The sequence below is a fragment of the Nerophis ophidion genome, linkage group LG03 (assembly GCF_033978795.1).
Source record: "Nerophis ophidion isolate RoL-2023_Sa linkage group LG03, RoL_Noph_v1.0, whole genome shotgun sequence".
NCBI lineage: Eukaryota > Metazoa > Chordata > Actinopteri > Syngnathiformes > Syngnathidae > Nerophis > Nerophis ophidion.
Genome location: NC_084613.1, coordinates 3,486,045 through 3,510,339, shown reverse-complemented (window position 1 = coordinate 3,510,339; position 24,295 = coordinate 3,486,045). Strand labels below are relative to the sequence as shown.

The window sequence follows — 24,295 nt, the reverse complement described above, 5'->3', positions numbered from 1 at the left end:
ATGCCAGTCAGTATGAGTTGGACTATCAACATCTATCCATTTTTTTGATATTACCCGTTTTGTTATTATGCATATTGAAAGAAATGCATTTTTACACTTTGATGACACGTTACTAAATTGATGGAGATCCCCAAGAATACAAGTTTGCAATGTCATTGGGATGTTTATATTAAGGAATGTGATTACGTCTTTTGTTGTTTTAAACCATAACTCTTTTATAGCTAGCTAGAGATATTGGCCCTGAAATCATTTAACAAGTACAGAAACAGCTAGCTAGCTTGGGTCTACAGTCATACAGTAACAAGCAATTACATCTCTATTAAACTTGAATAGCGTACATCAAATATATTTACCCCAGTAATATCATCAAAACTTACCTGACTGGATGAAGTCCTTGGGCTCAAATACTAGTGTGGCTTCAATAGCCCTGCTGTAGTTTGTAGCATGCTGGGAATTACCTTCACATGTGATGGAGGAATGCACAGTACAGGGTTGAAATTCTACTAAATTTGCATTAAATCAGGTTGTTTTAGCTAATGATCATGCGTTCCACCTACTCTTTTCCGTGGTCCTTGAACGCAACACACAGTAAAATAAAAGATATTCGGATTGTTTTTCATCCAAGAATTGAAGTATGTTTTGAGTGCAATATGGCTGAAAACTGTATCACCATATACACTGTTTTATATCGGTCGACATTGATAATTATTAATAGTAAAAAAAAAAGGACCAGGTGAAAAATATATGAAATGTAAACATTTGTATTTCAAATAAAACCTTCCTGTAATTATAATGGCTTCTGCTATCAAGGCAGAAAGGAAAGGAAATGTCAACACAGCCATGGAAAACACTCAATGTAAACACAATTCTAAAACCACATTGAACACTCAACCATAACAAAATGGGGCAAAAATAATGAATACGTAAGACATGCTTGTAAAATGTAACAAAATAGCGCAAAGTGTGAAAATGTCAACATAGACAAACCTGAGAAGAACTTTTTCTGCAGGTTTAGCGGCAGGAAGGTCCAGCTGTGCTCTAGGGCAGATTTTCACCAAGTACCACATCAGAAATAAACTTAATTCTCCAAGTATCAACATTTAAATACAATAGCGTAGTAGGCCTAAATATTCATTGAATACCAGCATATATTTTTATATGGGCATCTACATCAACTATTTGATTTGCCTGAGAAGCTGGACAGGACAACAACAACAAAAAATCACTTAATTACATTTTCAAACACAGTGTTACTTTTCAAACTATGTGTAATGTTACAGTGTCCAAAATATAGTTGCTAGATAAAACCTCTGCTTATTTTTTAGGAATACTAAAAGTGTTTTTTAAGCTGGTATTTGGTGAACAACATTTGAGAACCCCTGGTTTAGAAGGAGTAAAATCTTGATACAATTCCTCCGACAGAAAACTAAATAAAATCTACTGGAGTTGATTATGCATCTTCTTAGCATTTTTAAGTGCAGGTGGACTAAAATCCTGAAGTTGATTATGCATCTTCTTAGCATTTTTAAGTGCAGGTGGACTAAAATCCTGAAGTTGACAAGGTGTGTCCAATTACTTTTGTTCGTATAGTGTAAAAGGTGACCAAAAAGTCCAAAGGCAAGTTTTATTGAGTCAGCAAACAAACTCTATTTCTGTAGTTTCTTGAAGGCCTACTGAAATTAGATGTTCTTATTTAATCGGGGATAGCAGGTCCATTCTATGTGTCATACTTGATCATTTCGCCATATTGCCATATTTTTGCTGAAAGGATTTAGTAGAGAACATCGACGATGAAGTTTGCAACTTTTGGTCGCTAATAAAAAAGCCTTGCCTTTACTGGACGTCACAAATTGTAGGGCTCCTCACATTGTTTATAAACATAGCCTCAAACAGCAAGAGCTATTCGGACCGAGAAAGCGACAATTTCCCCATTAATTTGAGCAAGGATGAAAGATTTGTGGATGAGGAAAGTTAGAGTGAAGCACAAAAAAAAAAAGGCGGCAGTGGGACCGTTTCAGACGTAATTAGACACATTTACTAGGATAATTCTGGAAGATCCCTTCTCTGCTTATTGTTTTATTAGTGTTCTAGTGAGATTGTAAAGTCATACCTGAAAGTTGGATGGCTGCGGTGAACGCCAGTGTCTCTGAGAGGAGCCAAGATCACAGCTGCCTTTTTGACAGCTACAGGAGGAGGTCCCATAATCCACTGAAGTCTCCGGTAAGAGCCGACTTAATAGCACAATTTTCCCATCCAAAAACTTGCTGGTTGACGTAGACAAACATGTTTGCTGGACCGCTGTGTTAAAGCTTCGCAACAAACAAAGAAACACCGGCTGTGTTTTGATGCTAAAGGCAGCTGCAATCCACCACATTATTCTTTATAGTCTCCATTATTAATTGAACAAATTGCAAAAGATTCAGCAACACAGATGTCGAAATTAATGTGTAATTATGCGATGAAAAGATACGACTTTTAGCCGTGTGTGGTGCTGGGACAATATGTCCGCTACAACCCAAGACGTCACAAACACGAGTCATCATTCCACGACGTTTTCAACAAGAAACTCCGCGGGAAATTTAAAATTGCAATTTAGTAAACTAAAGCGGCCGTATTGGCATGTGTTGCAATGTTAATATTTCATCATTGATATATAAACTATCAGACTGTGTGGTCGCTAGTAGTGGCTTTCAGTAGGACTTTAACTAAAGATGTACTTTGAGATCAATGGCCTCCAAATATTCTTCATCCAACCTGCATGCACACTTAGTGACTATTTATAATGCAGCAATAAGTAATTTCTTGCAGATTGAATGCAGACTGTCCTCACGCTTGGGACGTGTCAAGAAAAACGCAGGCTCACTCCTTTGCTCGTGTCTTGCAGGCTCGCAACATACAAACTGGCGAGATGACCGCGGTCAAGATCATCAAGCTGGAAGCAGGTAAGACACAAATAACGCCCGTCCGTCCCGCGGCTCTCTGTAGACCTGCTGACAGATTTGTCGCCGTCGCGCTGCAGATTAGTGGGATTACGGGGTTTAGCGGCACCTGCGATGGGACCGAGCTCCGCTGTAAGTCAAGCAAGAGGTTCAGCTCTGCGTACGTGTTTTTATATTCTTTCATGCATGCACGGCTGTGGTGATCAGGTAGCACTGACATTAGATTAGATAGTACTTTATTTATTCCGTCAGGAGAGTTCCTTCAGGAAAATTTAAATTTTCAGCACAATCCCATTCAAGTTTAGACAAACATTACAGGGAGACAGAACAGGATCGCTGACGGGTCTGCCGGCTTCCAGCGCCCCTTACAAAAAAGATGAGATACAGGTAAACAAGGAGGGGTGGGGGGTGAAAAAAATAGAAGATTAAATAAAATGAAAAAATCGGTCTTAGCCTGGGCCCTGGAGAGGAGATGCAGACTGAGGCCAAGGGAAAAAAAACAACTCATAGCCATGGTACACATCCCTCTTCCATGTGTGTAAGAGGGAAACATCAAACATCAAAGAACACAGAGGACATTATCAATCAATCAATCAATGTTTATTTATATAGCCCCAAATCACAAATGTCTCAAAGGACTGCACAAATCATTACGACTACAACATCCTCGGAAGAACCCACAAAAGGGCAAGGAAAACTCACACCCAGTGGGCAGGGAGAATTCACATCCAGTGGGACGCCAGTGACAATGCTGACTATGAGAAACCTTGGAGAGGACCTCAAATGTGGGCAACCCCCCCCCCCTCTAGGGGACCGAAAGCAATGGATGTCGAGCGGGTCTAACATGATACTGTGAAAGTTCAATCCATAGTGGCTCCAACACAGCCGCGAGAGTCCCGTCCACAGGAAACCATCTCAAGCGGATCAGCAGCGTAGAGATGTCCCCAACCGATACAGGCGAGCGGTCCATCCTGGGTCCCGACGAGCGGTCCATCCTGGGTCTCGACTCTGGACAGCCAGTACTTCATCCATGGTCATCGGACCGGACCCCCTCCACAAGGGAGGGGGGGACATAGGAGAAAGAAAAGAAGCGGCAGATCAACTGGTCTAAAAAGGAGGTCTATTTAAAGGCTAGAGTATACAGATGAGTTTTAAGGTGAGACTTAAATGCTTCTACTGAGGTAGCATCTCGAACTGTTATCGGGAGGGCATTCCAGAGTACTGGAGCCCGAACGGAAAACATTAAAGCAGCAGATACAACCAGACACTTCTACATACAGCTATGAATAAAAAGTAAAAGAAACATATCCACTGTGGTGGCCTCTGGAGTGTTCCACGCCATCGTCCGCTGGGGTGGAGGGAGCATGGCCAGAGACAGGAGCAGACCCAACAAAGCAACCAAGACAGCCGACTCCACTTTCGGCCAGTGTCCAGTCCGCATGGATGAGCGAGGATACGTCCAAGGTGACTGAGGTGTCCCGACACCTGCTCACCCCGCCAAGACACCACGAAGCCTCTCCGTCCCAGCGCTCAGTGCTAGCTCCGCAGCCCCGTCCCCTCATCCGCATCTCCTCCAGTCCCTCCAAAGCGACTCCGCTGTGGCAGAGACCCTGCAGCTGGTCTCCGTGGCCAAAAGGCTCCCGGGAGGCAGATCCAGAAGTCCACAAAAAAAGCACCACAGAGGTCACGAAAGTGGCACCCCTTGTCACACAGTCCCAAAGGGTCCCGGACCAAAAGGCAAAAAAATGTAATAAGACATGAAAACAAGAGGGAAACACAAAGGATGACACAAGAGCACAGAGCTCCTGCCAATAGCAGCCACTACAGCAGCGCCATCTTGGGGAAAAATAAATAAAATAAAAAATGTAGGTTTGATGGTGAGCATCAAGTCTGTCAGCCGTCTTCCACCAAGCAGGGCATGACCTACATAGCTGGTGTATTGCAAGCACGGATTAGCAGGTCAGAGGGTTCAAGATTGGTAGAAAGCTTTTGGAAATGTTCCTCCGTGCTTGCTGGTTAACATGCACAGTCAATCAATCAATGTTTATTTACATAGCCCCAAATCACAAATGTCTCAAAGGACTGCACAAATCATTACGACTACAACATCCTCGGAAGTCGGCTGTTTTTTCATGATAACTGAGGCGGCACAGGTAGCAGATCAATGTGGTGCATTCCGCTGGTCCAGGGCTTCTTTCTTCAAATTTTTTGTTTGATGTTACTCGTTTTCAAAACAATAGTGAAGAAAAAAACCCTTGTGCGTGTTACAGCGCATACCATACATACCAACTTTATTTATAAAGCCCTTTAAAGGGGAACATTATCAGCAGACCTATGTAAGCGTCAATATATACCTTGATGGTGCAGAAAAAAGACCATCTATTTTTTTTAACCGAGTTCCGAACTCTAAATGGGTGAATTTTGGCGAATTAAACGCCTTTCTGTTTATCGAGCTGGAGGCGATGACGTCAGAATGTGACGTCGCCGAGGTAACACACCCACCATTTTCATTTTCAACACATTACAAACACCGGGTCTCAGCTCTGTTATTTTCCGTTTTTTGACTATTTTTTTGGAACCTTGGAGACATCATGCCTCGTCGGTGTGTTGTCGGAGGGTGTAACAACACTAACAGGGAGGGATTCAAGTTGCACCACTGGCCCCAAGATGCCAAAGTGTCTGCCGCCAAACCCCCATTGAATGTGCCAGAGTGTCTCCACATTTGACCGGCGATGCTAAGACAGACATGGCACAGAGATGTATGGAAAACCTGCAAATGCATTTGCAACGATAGTCAACGAAATCACAAAGGTGAGTTTTGTTGATGTTGACTGCCAGCTAATCAATGCTAACATGCTATGCTAATCGATGCTAACATGCTATTTACCGGCGGTGCTAAAGCAGACATGGCACAGAGATGTATGGATAACCTGTAGATGCATTTGCAACTATATTACGTTTCCTTCCACCCACATTTAATGCGAAACAAACACTTACCAATCGACTGATTTAAGTTGCTCCAGTGTCAAAAGATGCGAAAGTCCTGATCGTTTGGTCCGCACATTTTACCGGCAATGCTAACGCAGCTATTCGGCCATGCTATGGCTATGAATAGCGTCAATAGCTATTCGCTCAATAGCTTCAGTTTCTTCTTCAATATTTTCATACTCCAACCATCTGTTTCAATACATGCGTAATCTGTTGAATCGCTTAAGTCGCTGAAATCCGAGTTTGAATCCGAGCTAATGTCGCTATATCTTGCTGTGGTATTCCCATTGTTTGTTTACATTGGCAGCACTGTGTGACGTCACAGGGAAATGGCCAGTGTCTTCGCAGAGAGTCGAAAATAAGGCACTTTAAAGCTTTATTTAGGGATATTCCGAGACCGGTAAAATTTTGAAAAAAACTTCAAAAAATACAACAAGCCACTGGGAACTGATTTTTATTGTTTTTAACCCTTTTGAAATTGTGATAATGTTGCCCTTTAAAAACAAGCACAGTTGAAGAACAAACGGCTGTACAACACAAATAAATACAGTCAAATGACAGACTAAAAAATAACATTGAAAGAACAGAATGAGTAATTTTGAATCACTCTTCTCACGGAGACACAATGCGATAAAACATTTTCAGCGATTGTTTAGCGACACAATGTCAACATAGGATACATGTCATCACACAATCAATAAATCATGACCTTTGATCTTATTTACACGGCACATGTCAGACACAGGGGAACATATACCATTCTCTGGAATTCTCACGTTTATACAACTCTTAATAAATTACAAAGAAGAATTATGAGAAACACTTTCAACCTTATTGTTAATTAGATTAGATTAGATTAGATTAGATTAGATAGATTAGATAGTACTTTATTCATTCCGTCAGGAGAGTTCCTTCAGGAAAATTACAATTTTCAGCACAATCCCATTCAAGATCAGACAAACATTACAGGGAGACAGAACAGGATCGCTGACGGGTCTGCCGGCTTCCAGCGCCCCTTACAAAAAAAGATGAGATACAGGTAAACAAGGGGGGGGGGGGAAATAATAATATATTCTTCATCTTAGTATGTTAATAATGACTGAATTAATTAATTACATGTTACAAAACTATTGTATTACTCATACATGAATTTCATTTTACTATTTTATTATAAAAAAAGTCAGTAAATGAATGTATATATCTGTAAACGCTCTGATGTGGGTAAGGGATAGGATTAAATAGACTTTGCTTCTTCCAACTCCTTTTCGGACATGATGTAATGTGAAACGATATGAAATTGTCTGATGTATTATGTTGGAAGTATGTTCATGTTCGAGATAAACTAAGAAAGAAAGAAAGAAAGAGGAAAATCTAACGAGGAATTGCACTTTTTTCCAATGTTGCCTATAATTCACATGGACAATGAGAGACAAGAACACTTGTTTTTATTTGTTTATCTTTTTTGACGCATGAGGACTTTGTATATGGTTGAATCTGATACTTGGTATCAGATTGATACCCAAACGTGTGGTATCATCCTTAACTAATGTAAAGTATCAAACAACAGAAGAATAAGTGATTATTACATTTTAACAAAAGTGTAAACAGAACATGTTAAAAGAGAAAGTAAGCAGATATTAACAGTAAATGAACAAGTAGATTAATAATTAATTTTCTACCACTTGTCCTTAATAATGTCGACAAAATAATAGGTGTATAAATGACACAATATGTTACTGCACACGTCAGCAGACTAATTAGGAGCCTTTGTTTGTTTACTAACTACTAAAAGACAAGTTGTCTTGTATGTTCACTATTTTATTTAAGGACTTAACTGCAATAAGAAACATGTGTTTAATGTACCCTAAGATTTTTTGTTAAAATAAAGCCAACAATTACATTTTTTTGTGGTACCCTTTATTTAGAAAAGTGTCAAAGTATTGAAATAATTTTTTAATATTGGTATCCTTACAACACTATATTGAAGTTAACAAAAATCCAAATTTGGCCATCATATCCTCCTTACATGGTCTACATCCATCAGTGAAAAAAATTGCAAAGATGTCAGAGTTCAAGTCGTTGTGTGCACTTTACAAAACGTTGGCACCACTCAGCTGGTTCAACCTTCCAGCAGTTCTCCCTCGTGCTCACTTGTCTACTCTGTCGTGAAACCCCAAGCCAGGAGTCTGTCAGCCGAGTCACTCCCCACGTGTAAACAGCTTCCAGGAGCTCTGCGATATCAAACTGGTTTGACCGGCAGACGCGAAGCTGGTGTGAGGTGAAGGCCACAAGCACCAGAAAGGAGGAGGAAGGCGTAGTTGAACCCTCCAGCTAACAAGCAGCAACAGCAGCTCCTATGTTGACTGACTGGCGCCTGAAGAGCTCTCCACTCAGGAACCACCCGTAGAAAGTGTCTTGGTTTCGGACCGTTTAAGACGAGAAAAGAAGCATTCAGCCTGAAGCGGAAGTGGTTTCACGAGTTTGGCGCCTCGAGAAACCACCATTGTGGGCAATGGTAGATGTTTTTTTTTAGTCAAGTCGTGAAACAAGCTTCTTGCAAATGTTTGTGGCCTGCTGGATTGCTGTCAACATGCACTTAAAGTCCAAAAATATAGAACTTGCATGGAAGTGTGGATTTTTTTATTCAGGCAGGGCGCAATCTATGTGAGGGCGCAGTGGCACACGCACAAAAAAAAATGTAAACGAAACTCGCCATTTTTTTAGACTACTGCCGCTCATTACCATCGGTGGCCCTTTTTTTAATAAAGAAGGCGGCACGTTTGATCCAAGGTAAGGGTTGCGTTATATTCCTTCTTAGAGATGTCCGATAATGGCTTTTTTGCCGGTATTCCGATATTGTCCAACTTTTAATTACCGATTCCGATATCAACCGACACCGATATATACAGTGGTGCAATGAACACACTATCAGGCCTACCGTATTTCCTTGAATTGCCGCCGGGTATATAGTATGCGCCTGCCTAGAATTACTGCCGGGTCAAACTAGTTTCGCAAAATAATTAGCGCATACTTAGGGGCGGCGTGGCGCAGTGGGAGAGTGGCCGTGCGCAACCCGGGGGTCCCTGGTTCAAATCCCACCTAGTACCAACCTCGTCACGTCCGTTGTGTCCTGAGCAAGACACTTCACCCTTGCTCCTGATGGGTGCTGGTTAGTGCCTTGCATGGCAGCTCCCTCCATCAGTGTGTGAATGTGTGTGTGAATGGGTAAATGTGGAAGTAGTGTCAAAGCGCTTTGAGTACCTTGAAGGTAGAAAAGCGCTATACAAGTACAACCCATTTATCATTTATCATTTAGCAAGTTGGCGGTGATAGATAGATAGATGGATAGGAATCAATAAAGTACTATCTATCTATCTATTACCGCCAACTCAGGATTAACGGCGGGTCAAACTCGTTTGGCTAAATATTATTTTTACTAGCATATGCCTAGAATTTCCAACAGGTCAAACTCGTCACGTCACGATTGACACTTCACCTGTCATCATTTTCAAAATGGAGGAGGCTGATTTCAATCATTTGAAATCGCATAAAGGGAAGAAGATTAAGAGCTATTCAGTAGGATTTAAGGTCCAAGCTATTGAATATGCTAAAAAGAACAGTAAGCAGCTATGTTTTATTAATATACCGTAGCTGCGTGTGTCAAATATGAGTCATTAAATGACTCCTGCCTCCTGGTGGTAGAGGGCGCTAGTGATCCTTCTTGCGACTACTCGGCTGCAGAAGAAGTGACAACAAGCAGCAAGAGTGAGCGGCGATCGTTTATTTTTTCCTCTCGCTTGCACTTTTTACATGGAGGATTACATATCTAAAATAAAACAGTTTTCTAAACTGAACTTTCAATCGAAGCAGGAGGTAATAAAGGAAGATATCCGTTGAGACGGAGAGACTTTTAAAACTGAAGAAAGATAAGGAAGACTTCTATAAACAAGTTATCGATGCTTTTGATCAGAAGGAGCTCCGCATGGACTTCATTTATAAGTAAAGGTAAGACCATGATAACATTTTTTTTATTAAATGTGCTTTTCATGATGGTATCCTTACCTCACACTCAATTTTTTAAGCGCAGGCCTAAATTTACCGCATGCCTTTGGTAAGCGCCGGAGTGAGAAGAGGTTTTAAATTAATTAGCGCCCCGGTGGCAATTCAAGGAAATACGGTATCGATATATCGCCCTGCCCTAATGTTTGGCATCATGTTTCCGCTTTAAATGCTCGCTTATAGCAGATGTGCAGCCATAAAAACAAGGTCCGCTTTGCAAGATGAGCAAGGTATTCATGTTTTTAACAAGAAAAAGAGGAAATATCCCCACACTTCACAAGTTATATCTGAACCTTATTCCTCTTTCATCCTGCACTACAATGAGCTATGCAACAAAATGTTCTTATCTGCACTGTAAAGTTCAAATTTGAATGATGGGTGATTTTACTACGCTGCAAATCTCTGGCCATGTTAACACGGACTTTGTTGACAGGAGAGCCTGCGCCTTCCCGCTGTGACACATTCTAACCTCGCCATCATCAATCGCAGAAGCACGTTTCTGCACAATTGGAAGCATCTGTCTGACATACTGCTCACATGTGCCACATTGTTTAAAGGCCTACTGAAAGCCACTACTAGCGACCACGCAGTCTGATAGTTTATATATCAATGATGAAATATTAACATTGCAACACATGCCAATACGGCCGCTTTAGTTTACTAAATTGCAATTTTAAATTTCGCGCGGAAGTATCATACTAAAACGTCGCGGTATGATGACGCGTGCGCGTGACGTCACGCATTGTAGAGGACATTTTGTTCCAGCACCGTTCACAGCTATAAGGCGTCTCTTTTCATCGCATAATTCCACAGTATTCTGGACATCTGTGTTGCTGATTCTTTTTCAATTTTTTCAATGAATAATGGAGACGTCAAAGAAGAAAGCTGTAGGTGGGAAGCGGTGTATTGCGGCCGCCTTTAGCAACACAAACACAGCCGGTGTTTCATTGTTTACATTCCCGAAAGATGACGGTGAAGCTTTACTATGGAACAGAGCAGTCAAGCGAACACGGTCGGATTGGACCACACACACAAAGTACAGTGTATTATGCAGCGATGATTCCGAAAGATCGTGTTTCGAAGAGGGTCTCTTGCGAAGCGCAGAGATGGGCATCGCCACCACCCGTCGACTGGTGCTGAAGGAAGGTGCAGGGGCCGACTTTCAGGTTGTACAGGTACGACCATATAATCTCACTAAAACACTAGTAACACAATAAGCAGATAAGGGATTTTCCAGAATTATCCTAGTAAATTTGTCTAATAACATCTGAATGGCTCCCATTATAGTCTTTTTTCTTTCTAGTCCTTCACTCTCACTTTCCTCATCCACGAATCTTTCTACCTCGCTCAAATTAATGGGGAAATCATCGCTTTCTCGTTCCGAATCGCTCTCGCTGCTGGTGGCCATGACTATAAACAATGTTCAGATGTGAGGAGCTCCACAACCCGTGACGTCACGCGCACATCGTCTGCTAATTCCGGTACAGGCAAGGCTTTTTTATTAGCGACCAAAAGTTGCCAACTTTATCGTGGATGTTCTCTACTAAATCCTTTCAACAAAAATATGGCAATATGGCGAAATGATCAAGTATGACACATAGAAAGGACCTGCTATCCCCGTTTGAATAAGAACATCTCATTTCAGTAGTCCTTTAAAGTGCAGTACCAGCTGTTCTGTTCGATTGTGCTTCTATACAATTTGACTTTGTTTTGTTTATAATAATGATTTTCATGAAATGCAGCTTGTGATACACTCCAAAAAACAACACATCAAAATTGTTTTCCATGGGCCTGTTCTCTTCTTCTCTTTCCAGGCGATGACTTTTCCATCATCCAGCAGGAAATCTTCATGGTGAAGGAATGCATGCACCACAACATTGTGGCCTACTTTGGGAGCTACCTCTGGTAAGACTGCACTCCGAGCTCCAGCTTCTGTGTGGCGGCCGGGATCCGGGTTCATACGTTGCCTTTGAAAGGCGGTTTAAAGAGAGGCAGTGGCAGAAAGTCACATGACTTCTGATTGCTGAGTCTCCGCCCCCTCAGCGTGTGAAGTATGACTCAGACTAAACCACGAGGCCGCTCGCTGGCCTGTGCTGCTGGTGGAGAGAAAGTGAACAAGCCGACAGCAGGTCCAACCAGAACTGTCTGAAGTTAATGTAACGGACGATAGACAAATACAAACTCATCACTAGGGATGGGAATGGAAAACCGTTTTTTGTTCAGAACCGGTTCTCAATATATCAATTCCTTGGAATCGCCATTTTGTTAAACGGTTCCCTTACCAATTCTTCCAGGTGAGCATGGCGTCAGATCTCCAATGTGGTTTTTCCCGGTCAAAACATACACTAACATTTTACAAGAAAAGATTGCAAGAGCGCTACTTGTAATAGTTATAAGTAGAGATGTTTAATGTTTTTTTTGTTGATATCCGATATTGTCCAACTCTTAATTACCGATAACGATATATGCAGTCGTGGAATCAACACATTATTACCGTATTTCCTTGAATTGCCGCCGGGGCGCTAACTGATTTAAAACCTCTTCTCACTCCGGCGCTTACCAAAGGCATGCGGTAAATTTAGGCCTGCGCTTATAAATTTGAGTGTGATGTAAGGATACCATCATAACAAGCACATTTAATAAAAAAAAAAAACTTTATTATGGTCTTACCTTTACTTATAAATGAAGTCCATGCGCAGCTCCTTCTGATCAAAAGCATCGATAACTTGTTTATAGAAGTCTTCCTTATCTTTCTTCAGTTTTAAAAGTCTCTCTGTCTCGATGGAGAGCTTCCTTTATTACCTCCTGCTTGGATTGAAAGTCCACTTTAGAAAACAGTTTTATTTTAGATATGTAATCCTCCATGTTAAAAGTGCAAGCGAGAGGAAAAACTAAAGGATCGCTGCTTGTTGTCACTTCTTCTGCAGCCGAGTAGTCGCAAGAAGGATCACTAGCGCCCTCTACCACCAGGAGGCGGGAGTCATTTAATGACTCATATTTGACACACGCAGCTACGGTATATTGTGAATTATATTTATATAGCGCTCTTTTCTAGTGACTCAAAGCGCTTTACATAGTAAAACCCAATATCTAAGTTACATTTAAAGCAGTGTGAGTGGCACTGGGAGCAGGTGGGTAAAGTGGCTTGCCCAAAGACACAACGGCAGTGACTAGTATGGCGGAAGTGGGAGTCGAACCTGCAACCCCCAAGTTGTTGGCACGGCCACTCTACCAACCGAGCTATACTGCTGCTTGCTGTTCTTTTTAGCATATTCAATAGCTTGGAACTTAAATCCTACTGAATAGCTCTTAATCTTCCTTTTATGCAATTTCAAATGATTGAAATCAGCCTCCTCCATTTTGAAAATGATGACAGGTGAAGTATCTCTCGTGACGTGACGAGTTTGACCCGGTGGAAATTCTGGGCATATGCTAATTATTTTGCGAAACGAGTTTGACCGGCCAGTAATTCTAGGCAGGCACATACTATATACCCGGCGGCAATTCAAGGAAATACGGTATGCCTAATTTTGTTGTGATGCCCCGCTGGATGCATTAAACAATGTAACAAGGTTTTTCAAAATAAATCAACTCAAGTTATGGAAAAAAATGCCAACATGGCACTGCCATATTTATTATTGAAGTCACAAAGTGCATTCTTTTTTTTAACATGCCTCAAAACAGCAGCTGAGAGCATGAGGAGGTTGAGGTGGGCGGGGTTGAGAGGGGCAGGGGGCAGGAGTAGCGGTGCGAGTACATTGTAGCGTCCCGGAAGAGTTAGTGCTGCAAGTGTTTCTGGGTGTTTGTTCTGTTGTGTTACAGTGTGGATGTTCTCCCAAAATGTGTTTGTCATTTTTGTTAGGTGTGGGTTCACAGTGTGGCGCATATTTGTAACAGTGTTAAAAGTTGTTTATACGGCCACCCTCAGTGTGACCTGTATGGCTGTTGACCAAGTATGACTTGCATTCACTTGTGTGTGTGAAAAGCAGTAGATATAATGTGACTGGGCCGGCACGTAAAGGCAGTGCCTTTAAGGCTTACGGCGCTCTGTACTTCTCCCTACGTCCGTGTACAAAGCTGTCTTTTAAAAAGTCACAGATTTTACTTATTTATAAACCGACACCGATAATTTAAGATATTACATTTTAAAGCATTTATCGCCCGTTTAATATTGGCAATCCAATATTATCGGACATCTCTCGTTATAATGCTGCTATTTCATAAATGTGTACACGGACATAGGGACACAGGGAGAAGAGCGCCAATAAACCTTTAAAGCACTGCTTTTGCCTGCCGGCCCAGTCACATTATATCAAAGGCTTTTCACACACACAAGTGAATGCAATGCATACTTGGTCAACAGCCATACAGGTCACACTGAGGGTGGCCGTAAAAACAACTTTAACGGCATGGCGCAGTGGGAGAGTGGCCGTGCGCAACCAGAGAGTCCCTGGTTCAATCCCCACCTAGTACCAACCTCATCACGTCCGTTGTGTCCTGAGCAAGACACTTCACCCTTGCTCCTGATGGGTGATGGTTAGCGCCTTGCATGGCAGCTCCCTCCATCAGTGCGTGAATATGTGTGTGTGAATGGGTAAAAGTGGAAGTAGTGTCAAAGCGCTTTGAGTACCTTAAAGGTCGAAAAGCGCTATACAAGTACAACCCATTTATCATTTATTTATTTAACAGTGTGAATCCACACCAAACAAGAATGACAAACACTTTTCGGGAGAACATCCGCACCTTAACACAACATAAACACAACAGAACAAATACCCACAACCCCTTTCAGCACTAACACTTCTGGGACGCCACAATAGGCACCCCCCGCCAGCCCCTACTCCAACCCCGCCCACCTCAACCTCCTCATGCTCTCTCAGGGAGAGCATGTCCCAAATTCCAGGCTGCTGTTTTGAGGCATGTTAAAAAAAAGAATGCACTTTGTGACTTTAATAATAAATATGGCCGTGCCATTTTGGCATTTTTTTTTTCCCATAACTTGAGTTGATTTATGTTGGAAAACCTTGTTATATTGTTTAATGCATCCAGCGGGGCATCACAACAAAATTAGGCATAATGTGTTAATTCCACCACCGTATATATCGGTATCATTTGATATCTGTATCGGTAATTAAGAGTTGGACAATATTGGAATATCGACTATCGGCAAAAAAGTCACTATCGGACATCTCTAGTTTCTACCTGTGCTTGCAAGCGTTTTACTCATCTCATATTGTATAGACTGGAAATGCTGGTGAATGTATTTGTATACGTGTAGTATGTGATATGGTGTATCCAGCTGAGTTATCAATCGTCAATCAAAATGTATTTACTTGGCCCTTAATCACACGTGTCTCAAAGGGCTTCACAAACTCAAAACAAACTTCTCTGCTCTTTTCAGCCGAGAGAAGCTCTGGATATGCATGGAGTACTGCGGCGGAGGATCCCTGCAGGACATTTATCACGGTGAACATCAGATTTGACATGTAAGTATCACATCCCGGCACTCACACCATGATCTTGCTGCCTGTTGCAGTGACGGGTCCTTTATCAGAGACGCAGATTGCGTACGTCAGCCGGGAGACCTTACAGGTAAAAGCACGTTTCAAACCTTTTCTAATCCGTTTTTGAACGATAACTGACTTGATGTACGTTTTGCAGGGTTTGGAATACCTGCACAGCAAGGGGAAGATGCACCGAGACATCAAGGTATGACATTGTTCCAGGGGCCACTTTTTCACAACGTGAGGCAAAACAATGTTCTTTACCTCACCTCATGGCGAGATAAGGTTGGCTTTGGTAGTATTAAGCATGGGTACATTTCTTGAATGTTTCAGTACCAATTTACGGTACCTGGGAATCCATACCAGTACTCAAAGGTACCAATTTTCAGCATTTGTGTGTCTGTTCATTAGGGCTGCAGCTGACTATTTTGATTTTGAGCTACCATATTTCCTTGAATTGCCGCCGGGTATATAGCATGCACCTGCCTAGAATTACTGCCGGGTCAAATTCGTTTCGCAAAATAATTAGCGCATGCTTAGCATCACCGCCGGCTCAGGATTAACGCTGGGTCAAAATCGTTAAGCAAAATATTATTTTTATTAGCGCATGTTTAGAATTTCCAACAGGTTAAACTCGTCACGTCATGATGGAGAGTCTGATTTCAATGATTTGAAATCGCATAAAGGGAAGAAGTGTAAATGGTAAATGGTAAATGGGTTGTACTTGTATAGCGCTTTTCTACCTTCGAGGTACTCAAAGCGCTTTGACACTGTTTCCACATTCACCCATTCACACACGCATTCACACACTGATGGAGGGAGCTGCCATGCAAGGCCCTAACCACAAACCATCAGGAGCAAGGGTGAAGTGTCTTGCTCAAGGACACAACAGACGTGACGAGGTTGGTAGAAGGTGGGGATTGAACCAGGAACCCTCAGGTTGCTGGCACGGCCACTCTTCCAACTTCACCACGCCGTTTAAGAGCTATTCAGTAGAATTTAAGGTCCAAACTATTGAATATGCTAAAAAGAACAGTAAGCAGCTATTTTTTATTAATATACCGTAGCTGCGTGTGTCAAATGAGTCATTAAATGACTCCCGCCTCCTGGTGGTAGAGGGCGCTAGTGATCCTTCTTGCGACTACTCGGCTGCAGAAGAAGTGACAACAAGCAGCAAGAGTGAGCAGCGATCGTTTATTTTTCCTCTCGCTTGCACTTTTAACATGGAGGATTACATATCTAAAATAAAACCGTTTTCTAAACTGGACTTTCAATCGAAGCAGGAGGTAATAAAGAAAAATCTCCATCGAGACAGAGAGACTTTTAAAACTGAAGAAAGATAAGGAAGACTTCTATAAACAAGTTATCGATGCTTTTGATCAGAAGGAGCTGCGCATGGACTTCATTTATAAGTAAAGGTAAGACCATAATAACGTTTTTTTTCTTAAATGTGCTTTTCATGGTGATATCCTTACATCACACTCAAATTTATAAGCGCAGGCATAAATTTACAGCATGCCTTTGGTAAGCGCCGGACTGAGAAGAGGTTTTAAAATAATTAGCGCATGCTTGCTTTTACCGCATGCCTTTGGTAAACGGCGCAGTGAGAAGAGGTTTTAAATTAATTAGCGCTTCGGCAGCAATTCAAAGAAATACGGTTTGCTGATAATATTGAACAACTTGTCCAAGGTACACTAATAAAGATAATCGTGCAACTGCCATTTAGCTTATTAACAAGTTAACTACGGGCAAAATGTACGTCATCATGATTAAATATTTTGAGCATTTGAAAACCCACATTTTTTATGTTCTCCCGCAATTTATCCCACAAAGAGCATAAGACCTTAGGACAGGGGTAGGGAACCTATGGCTCGCGAGCCAGATGTGGCTCTTTTGATGACGGCATCTGGCTCTCGGATAAATCTGAGCTGACATTGCTTAACACGATAAATAATGAATAATTCCACTTGTTAAAAATAACGTTCAAAATATAAAACATTCTCATGCTTTTTTTATGTTCAAGAAGTTGCGTTAATGGTAAGAAGTAATTTATTTATTATTGGTTAGTGTGGGGCTTGCCCTCCTGGGGGTTCTTCAGACCACCAAGCACCGACATGAGAGCCTGTTTCAGGGTTACAATATTGTTTTATTTTTCAATTATACAAAAAATAAGGGAAAAACCAAAGGAAAAAAAATTAAGACAGCAGAAACAAAAGGAAGAAAAAAAAGATTAAAAAACAAATTTAAAATGAAAAATAAATGAGAAAAACCAAAAAGAAGAAAAACAAGAAAAATTATACAAAAAACAAAAACAAAAAAATAAAAGGGAAAAACCAAAGGGAAAAAAATAAGACAACAAAAACAAACAAAAAAAAGATTGAAAAACAAAAAATTAATGAGATAGACAAAAATGAAGAAAAATAATATGAAAAATTATACAAAAAACACAAAACAAAAATAAAAAGGGAAAAAACAAAGCAAAAAAGTTAAGTCAACAAAAACAAAAGAAAAAAAGAATAAAACAAATCAAAAATTGGCTCCCGTTTCAACCCCGTCTCTCCTCCTGCCTGCTGCTTATAACAGAGCGACAGGTGATTAGATAACAAGGCCCAGGTGGGCCATCTACGCACCTACCGCTGATTTCGAGGCCAGTCCTGGCACACCCTGCTTCGCTGCAGGCCCGCAGGCCACGTCCCCTCCACAGTTAGCATCAGAATAACAATGTTATTCCAAAGAATAAGAGACTTATTATACTCTAGAAATGTTGGCCTTACTTAAAAATGCACGCATTTAGTTGTGTTCAGTGTTAAAAAAAACATTATATGGCTCTTACAGAAATACATTTTAAAATATTTGGCTTTCTTGGCTCTCTCAGCCAAAAAGGTTCCCGACCCCTGCCTTAGGAGATACTGAAATAAATGTGTACTTGCAAATGAAACTCAGAAGTCTAAGAAAAACAGGAAATAACAACTGGACAACACAGTTCTCATTATTTCCGCACTGTAAAGTGTTCCACCAAAAATTAGAATTTATTAATTAAAAAAATTAACCATATGAAAACCAGGGATGCAACGACCCACAGCATTTTGTCGACAATACAATATTTGGCAACAAATGACGTGACGTGATGGAAGCGAGTGGGTGCTGCTCACTGTTCTTTTTAGCATATTCAATAGCTTGGACCTTTAAAGGGGAACATTATCAGCAGACCTATGTAAGCGTCAATATATACCTTGATGGTGCAGAAAAAAGTCAATCTATTTTTTTAACCGATTTCCGAACTCTAAATGGATGAATTTTGGCGGATTAAACGCCTTTCTGTTCATCGCGCTGGAGGCGATGACGTCAGAATGTGACGTCGCCGAGGTAACACACCCACCATTTTCATTTTCAACACATTACAAACACCGGGTCTCAGCTCTGTTATTTTCCGTTTTTTTGACTATTTTTTGGAACCTTGGAGACATCATGCCTCGTCGGTGTGTTGTCGGAGGGTGTAACAACACTAACAGGGAGGGATTCAAGTTGCACCACTGGCCCCAAGATGCCAAAGTGTCTGCCGCCAGACCCCCATTGAATGTGCCAGAGTGTCTCCACATTTGACCGGCGATGCTAAGACAGACATGGCACAGAGATGTATGGATAACCTGCAGATGCATTTGCAACGATAGTCAATGAAATCACAAAGGTGAGTTTTGTTGATGTTGACTGCCAGCTAATCCATGTTAACATGCTACGCTAATCGATGCTAACATGCTATTGACCGGCGGTGCTAAAGCAGACATGGAACAGAGATGTATGGATAACATGTAGATGCATTTGCAACTATATTACGTTTCCTTCCACCCACATTTAATGCGAAACAAACACTTACCAATCGACGGATTTAAGTTGCTCCCATGTCAAAAGATGCGAAAGTCCTGATCGTTTGGTCCGCACATTTTACCGGCGATGCTAACGCAGCTATTCGGCCATGCTACGGCTATGAATAGCGTCAATAGCTATTCGCTCAATAGCTTCAGTTTCTTCTTCAATATTTTCATACTCCAACCATCTGTTTCAATACATGCGTAATCTGTTGAATCGCTTAAGTCGCTGAAATCCGAGTTTGAATCCGAGCTAATGTCGTTATATCTTGCTGTGGTATTCCCATTGTTTGTTTACATTGGCAGCACTGTGTGACGTCACAGGGAAATGGCCAGTGTCTTCGCAGAGAGCGAAAATAAGGCACTTTAAAGCTTTATTTAGGGATATTCCGAGACCGGTAAAATTTAGAAAAAAAATACAACAAGCCACTGGGAACTGATTTTTATTCTTTTTAACCCTTTTGAAATTGTGATAATGTTCCCCTTTAAATCCTACTGAATAGCTCTTAATCTTCTTCCCTTTATGCTATTTCAAATGATTGAAATCAGCCTCCTCCATTTTGAAAATGATGACAGGGAAAGTGTCACTCGTGACGTGACAAGTTTGACCCGGTAGTAATGCTAAGCATGCGCTAATTATTTTCCGAAACGGGTTTGACCCGGCAGTAATTCTAGGCAGGCGGATACTATATTCATTCAAGGAAATACGGTACACTATATTGCCAAAAGTATCTGAGCACCCATCCAGATGATAATCAGATGTCCTAATCACTTGGCCAGGGCACAGGTTTATCAAGTCAAGCACTTGGGCATGGAGACTGTTTCTACAAACATTTGTGAAAGAATAGGCCGCTCTCAGTGATTTCCAGCGTGGAACTGTCATAGGATGCCACCTGTGCAACAAATCTAGTCGTCAAATTTCCTCTCTCCTAAATATTCCGAAGTCAACTGTTGGCTTTATCATAAGAAAAGTGAAGAATTTGGGAACAACAGCAAGTCAGTCACCAAGTGGTAGGCCATGTAAACTGACAGAGAGGTCAGCATAGTGCAAAGACTTTCTGCACAGTCAGTTGCTACAGAGCTCCAAACTTCATGTGACCTTCCGATTAGCCCACATACAGTACGCAGAGAGCTTAATGGAACGGGTTTCCATGGCCGTGTAACTGCATCTAAGCCATGCGTCACCAAGTCCAATGCAAAGCGTGGGATGCAGTGGTGTAAAGGACATCGCCACTGGAATCTAGAGCAGTGGAGATGCCTTCTCTGGAGTGATGAATCACACTTTTCCATCTGGCAATCTGATGGACCAGTCTGGGTTTAGATGTTGCCAGGAGAACGCTTCATTTCGGACGGGATTGAGCCGAGTGTGAAATTTGGCGCAGGAGGAATTATGGTGTGGGGTTGTTTTTCAGGAATTGGGCTTGCCCCCTTAGTTCCAGTGAAAGGAACTTTGAATGCTCCAGGATACCAAAACATTTTAGACAATTCCTTGCTCCCAATCTTGGGGGAACAGTTTGGATTGTGCGCCAGTGCCCAACGCAAGGTCCATAAAGACATGTATGACAGAGTCTGGTGTGGATGAACTTGACTGGCCTGCACAGAGTCCTGACCTGAACACGATAAAAGACCTTTGGGATGAATTAGAACAGAGACTGAGAGCCAGGCCTTCTCCACCAACATCAGTGTGTGACCTCACCAATGCGCTTTTGGAAGAATGGTGGAAAATTCGTATAAAGACACTCCGCAACCTTGTGGACAGCCTTCCTGGAAGAGTTGAAGCTGTAATAGCTGCAAAAAGTCATATTGAACCCTATGGGTTAGGACTGGGATGACATTTTAAGTTCATTTGTGAGTCAAAGGAGCTGGCCAAATACTTTTGGCAATGTAGTGTATATTGGACAATTTGTTTTCTTTCTTTTTTGAAGCAGCTCAACAAGAAATGGACACAAACACCCTTACAGACACACACATACTCTTTCTTGTACAAACACACCAGCTCTACCACTTCTGACACTGGCTCACTTTAAAAACTAACCAACTATAAATGACAACATAAGTAATGGCCCGGGTGTACAGGCCAGCAAGGTTCTTTGTCCACCTCTGCTCAGTGTTTGTTGCCGCATGCGACTGCGGCGCCAGTGCCTTTTCCTCACGACGGTGTGGGCCAAACCTCTGCTGGCCCTGACGTCTTCCCAAATGTTTGATGTACAAACCCTGTTTCCATATGAGTTGGGAAATTGTGTTAGATGTAAATATAAACAGAATACAATGATTTGCAAATCATTTTCAACCCATATTCAGTTGAATATGCTACAAAGACAACATATTTGGTGTTCAAACTCATAAACTTTATTTTTTTGTGTGCAAATAATAATTAACTTAGAATTTCATGGCTGCAACACGTGCCAAAGTAGTTGGGAAAGGGCATGTTCACCACTGTGTTACATCACATTTTCTTTTAAGAACACTCAATAAATGTTTGGGAACTGAGGAAACTAATTGTTGAAGCTTTGAAAGTGGAATTCTTTCCCATTCTTGTTTTATGTAGAGCTTCAGTCCTTCAACAGTCCGGGGTCTCCGCTGTCGTATTTTACGCCTCATAATGCGCCACACATTTTCCATGGGAGACAGGTCTGGACTGCAGGCGGGCCAGGAAAGAACCCGCACTCTTTTTTACGAAGCCACGCTGTTGTAACACATGCTGAATGTGGCTTGGCATTTTCTTGCTGGAATAAGCAGGAGCGTCCATGAAAAAGACGGCACTTAGATGGCAGCATATGTTGTTCTAAAACCTGTATGTACCTTTCAGCATTAATGGTGCCTACACAGATGTGTAAGTTACCCATGCCTTGGGCACTAATGCACCCCCATACCATCACAGATGCTGGCTTTTCAACTTTGTGTCGATAACAGTCTGGATGGTTCGCTTCCCCTTTGGTGTTGATGACACGATGTCGAATAGTTCCAAAAACAATTTGAAATGTGGACTTGTGAGACCACAGAACACTTTTCCACTTTGCATCAGTCCATCTTAGATGATCTTGGGCCCAGGAAAGCCGTCTGCGTTTCTGGATGTTGTTGATAAATGGCTTTCGCTTTGCATAGTAGAGCTTTAACTTGCACTTACAGATGTAGCGACCAACTGTATTTAGTGACAGTGGTTTTCTGAAGTGTTCCTGAGCCCATGTGGTGATATCCTTTAGAGATTGATGTCGGTTTTTGATATAATGCCGTCTGAGGGATCAAAGGTCACGGTCATTCAACGTTGACGTGGCGTGATCTCTCCAGATTCTCTGAACCTTTTGATGATATTATGGAGCGTAGATGTTGAAATCCCTAAATTTCTTGCAAAGTCACTTTGAGAAAGGTTGTTCTTAAACTGTTTGACTATTTGCTCACACAGTTGTGGACAAAGGGGTGTACCTCGCCCCATCCTTTCTTGTGAAAGACTGAGCATTTTTTGGGAAGCTGTTTTTATAGCCAATCATGGCACCCACCTGTTCCCAATTAGCCTGCACACCTGTGGGATGTTCCAAATAAGTGTTTGATGAGCATTCCTCAACTTTATCAGTATTTCTTTGTCACGTGTTGCTGTCATCAAATTCTAAAGTTAATGATTATTTGCACAAACATTTTTTTTATGAGTTTGAACATCAAATATGTTGTCTTTGTAGCATATTCAACTGAATATGGGTTGAAAAGGATTTGCAAATCATTGTATTCTGTTTATATTTACATCTAACACAATTTCCCAACTCATATGGAAACGGGGTTTGTAAATCAAGCACATGTGACCCACGCTGCATCACGGCTGGGCTCGCGTTGACCCCGCTGTCCCAGGGCTGGCCCCCCGGCCCGCTGTGTTATCCTCGGCGGGTCAGGTCCGCACCTATTATCTTTGCTTGGCTCTATGTGGCGAGCACTTCCTGTTTCCTCTAGTCCTAGCTGCTGGATGCCAACAGAAACAGTCGTAAAGCGAGATGCGAGATGTTTCTTCCCTTTTTTTTTTGCCAAATGAAATTAGTCATCCTTATCAGGAAATAACTGCGTGTGTGCGCTTGCAGGGAGCCAACATTCTTTTCACAAACGACGGAGACGTGAAATTAGGTAAGTCTTTTGCACATCTTCATTCCTCAGCTTTCCTTTTCCATAATCTCAAAATTTTGCTCCCCATGTGCCTGATGCAGCTGATTTTGGCGTAGCGGCAAAAATAACAGCCACCATCGCCAAGAGGAAGTCTTTTATCGGGACACCTTACTGGTGAGTACGTCGCCACCTCACACAAGACTTTGTGAAGTAGGTCCAGAGGTGGGTAGAGTAGCCAGACGTTGTACTCTAGTAAGAGTACTGTTACTTTACAGATGTATTACTCAAGTAAAAGTAAGGAGTAGTCACCCAAATATTTACTTGAGTAAAAGTAAAAGGTATGTTGTGAAAAAACTACTCAAGTACTGAGTAACTGATGAGTAACCTGTTCATTTAATGATGACGGCAACTAGTAATGCACAAAAACTAAAATATCAATGAACAAATTCAGAACCAGGAATATCTCTTAAGCAACTAAAACAATAATATATATTAAATAATATATATTTGGTTTTACACTGTATTGACAAACAATTTGAAAATGAATTTTACCTTTGCAACCTCATTATACTTTTGGCTAAGTTTTATATTCATAAATGTAAGTTTCTCAATACCAGACCTGTTTTTTGTGCCTTTAAAAAAGATTTAGAACTTTTGATTAAAACACTATATCTAACAACCAAAAAGCTGTGAAAACGATGATGCTGTGTTCCAAATTGAAGTTATTTACTGAGATTGAGTGAGCCTATGGCTTTGCACTTTATTTTATATATCCATATATATATTTTTTTGCATTCTATTTTAGTTATTTTGAATTTACAACCCCCAGGTGCTGTTTTCTACAGTTTTTTAA

The 24,295-nt window shown here is 41.4% G+C and overlaps 1 protein-coding gene across 8 annotated transcripts in view; it reads left to right on the top strand.

Moving 5' to 3' along the window:
* Window positions 1–24,295, top strand: part of map4k5 (mitogen-activated protein kinase kinase kinase kinase 5) — an 88,282-nt gene that overhangs the window by 11,384 nt on the left and 52,603 nt on the right. For all 8 annotated transcript variants that reach the window (XM_061893951.1, XM_061893953.1, XM_061893952.1 and 5 more), the window contains exons 3-9: window positions 2,885–2,942; window positions 11,801–11,891; window positions 15,388–15,452; window positions 15,523–15,578; window positions 15,648–15,695; window positions 23,421–23,463; window positions 23,544–23,616. In XM_061893951.1, coding sequence (XP_061749935.1) covers window positions 2,885–2,942; window positions 11,801–11,891; window positions 15,388–15,452; window positions 15,523–15,578; window positions 15,648–15,695; window positions 23,421–23,463; window positions 23,544–23,616 — 434 coding nt within the window. The remainder of the gene's footprint in view (window positions 1–2,884; window positions 2,943–11,800; window positions 11,892–15,387; window positions 15,453–15,522; window positions 15,579–15,647; window positions 15,696–23,420; window positions 23,464–23,543; window positions 23,617–24,295) is intronic.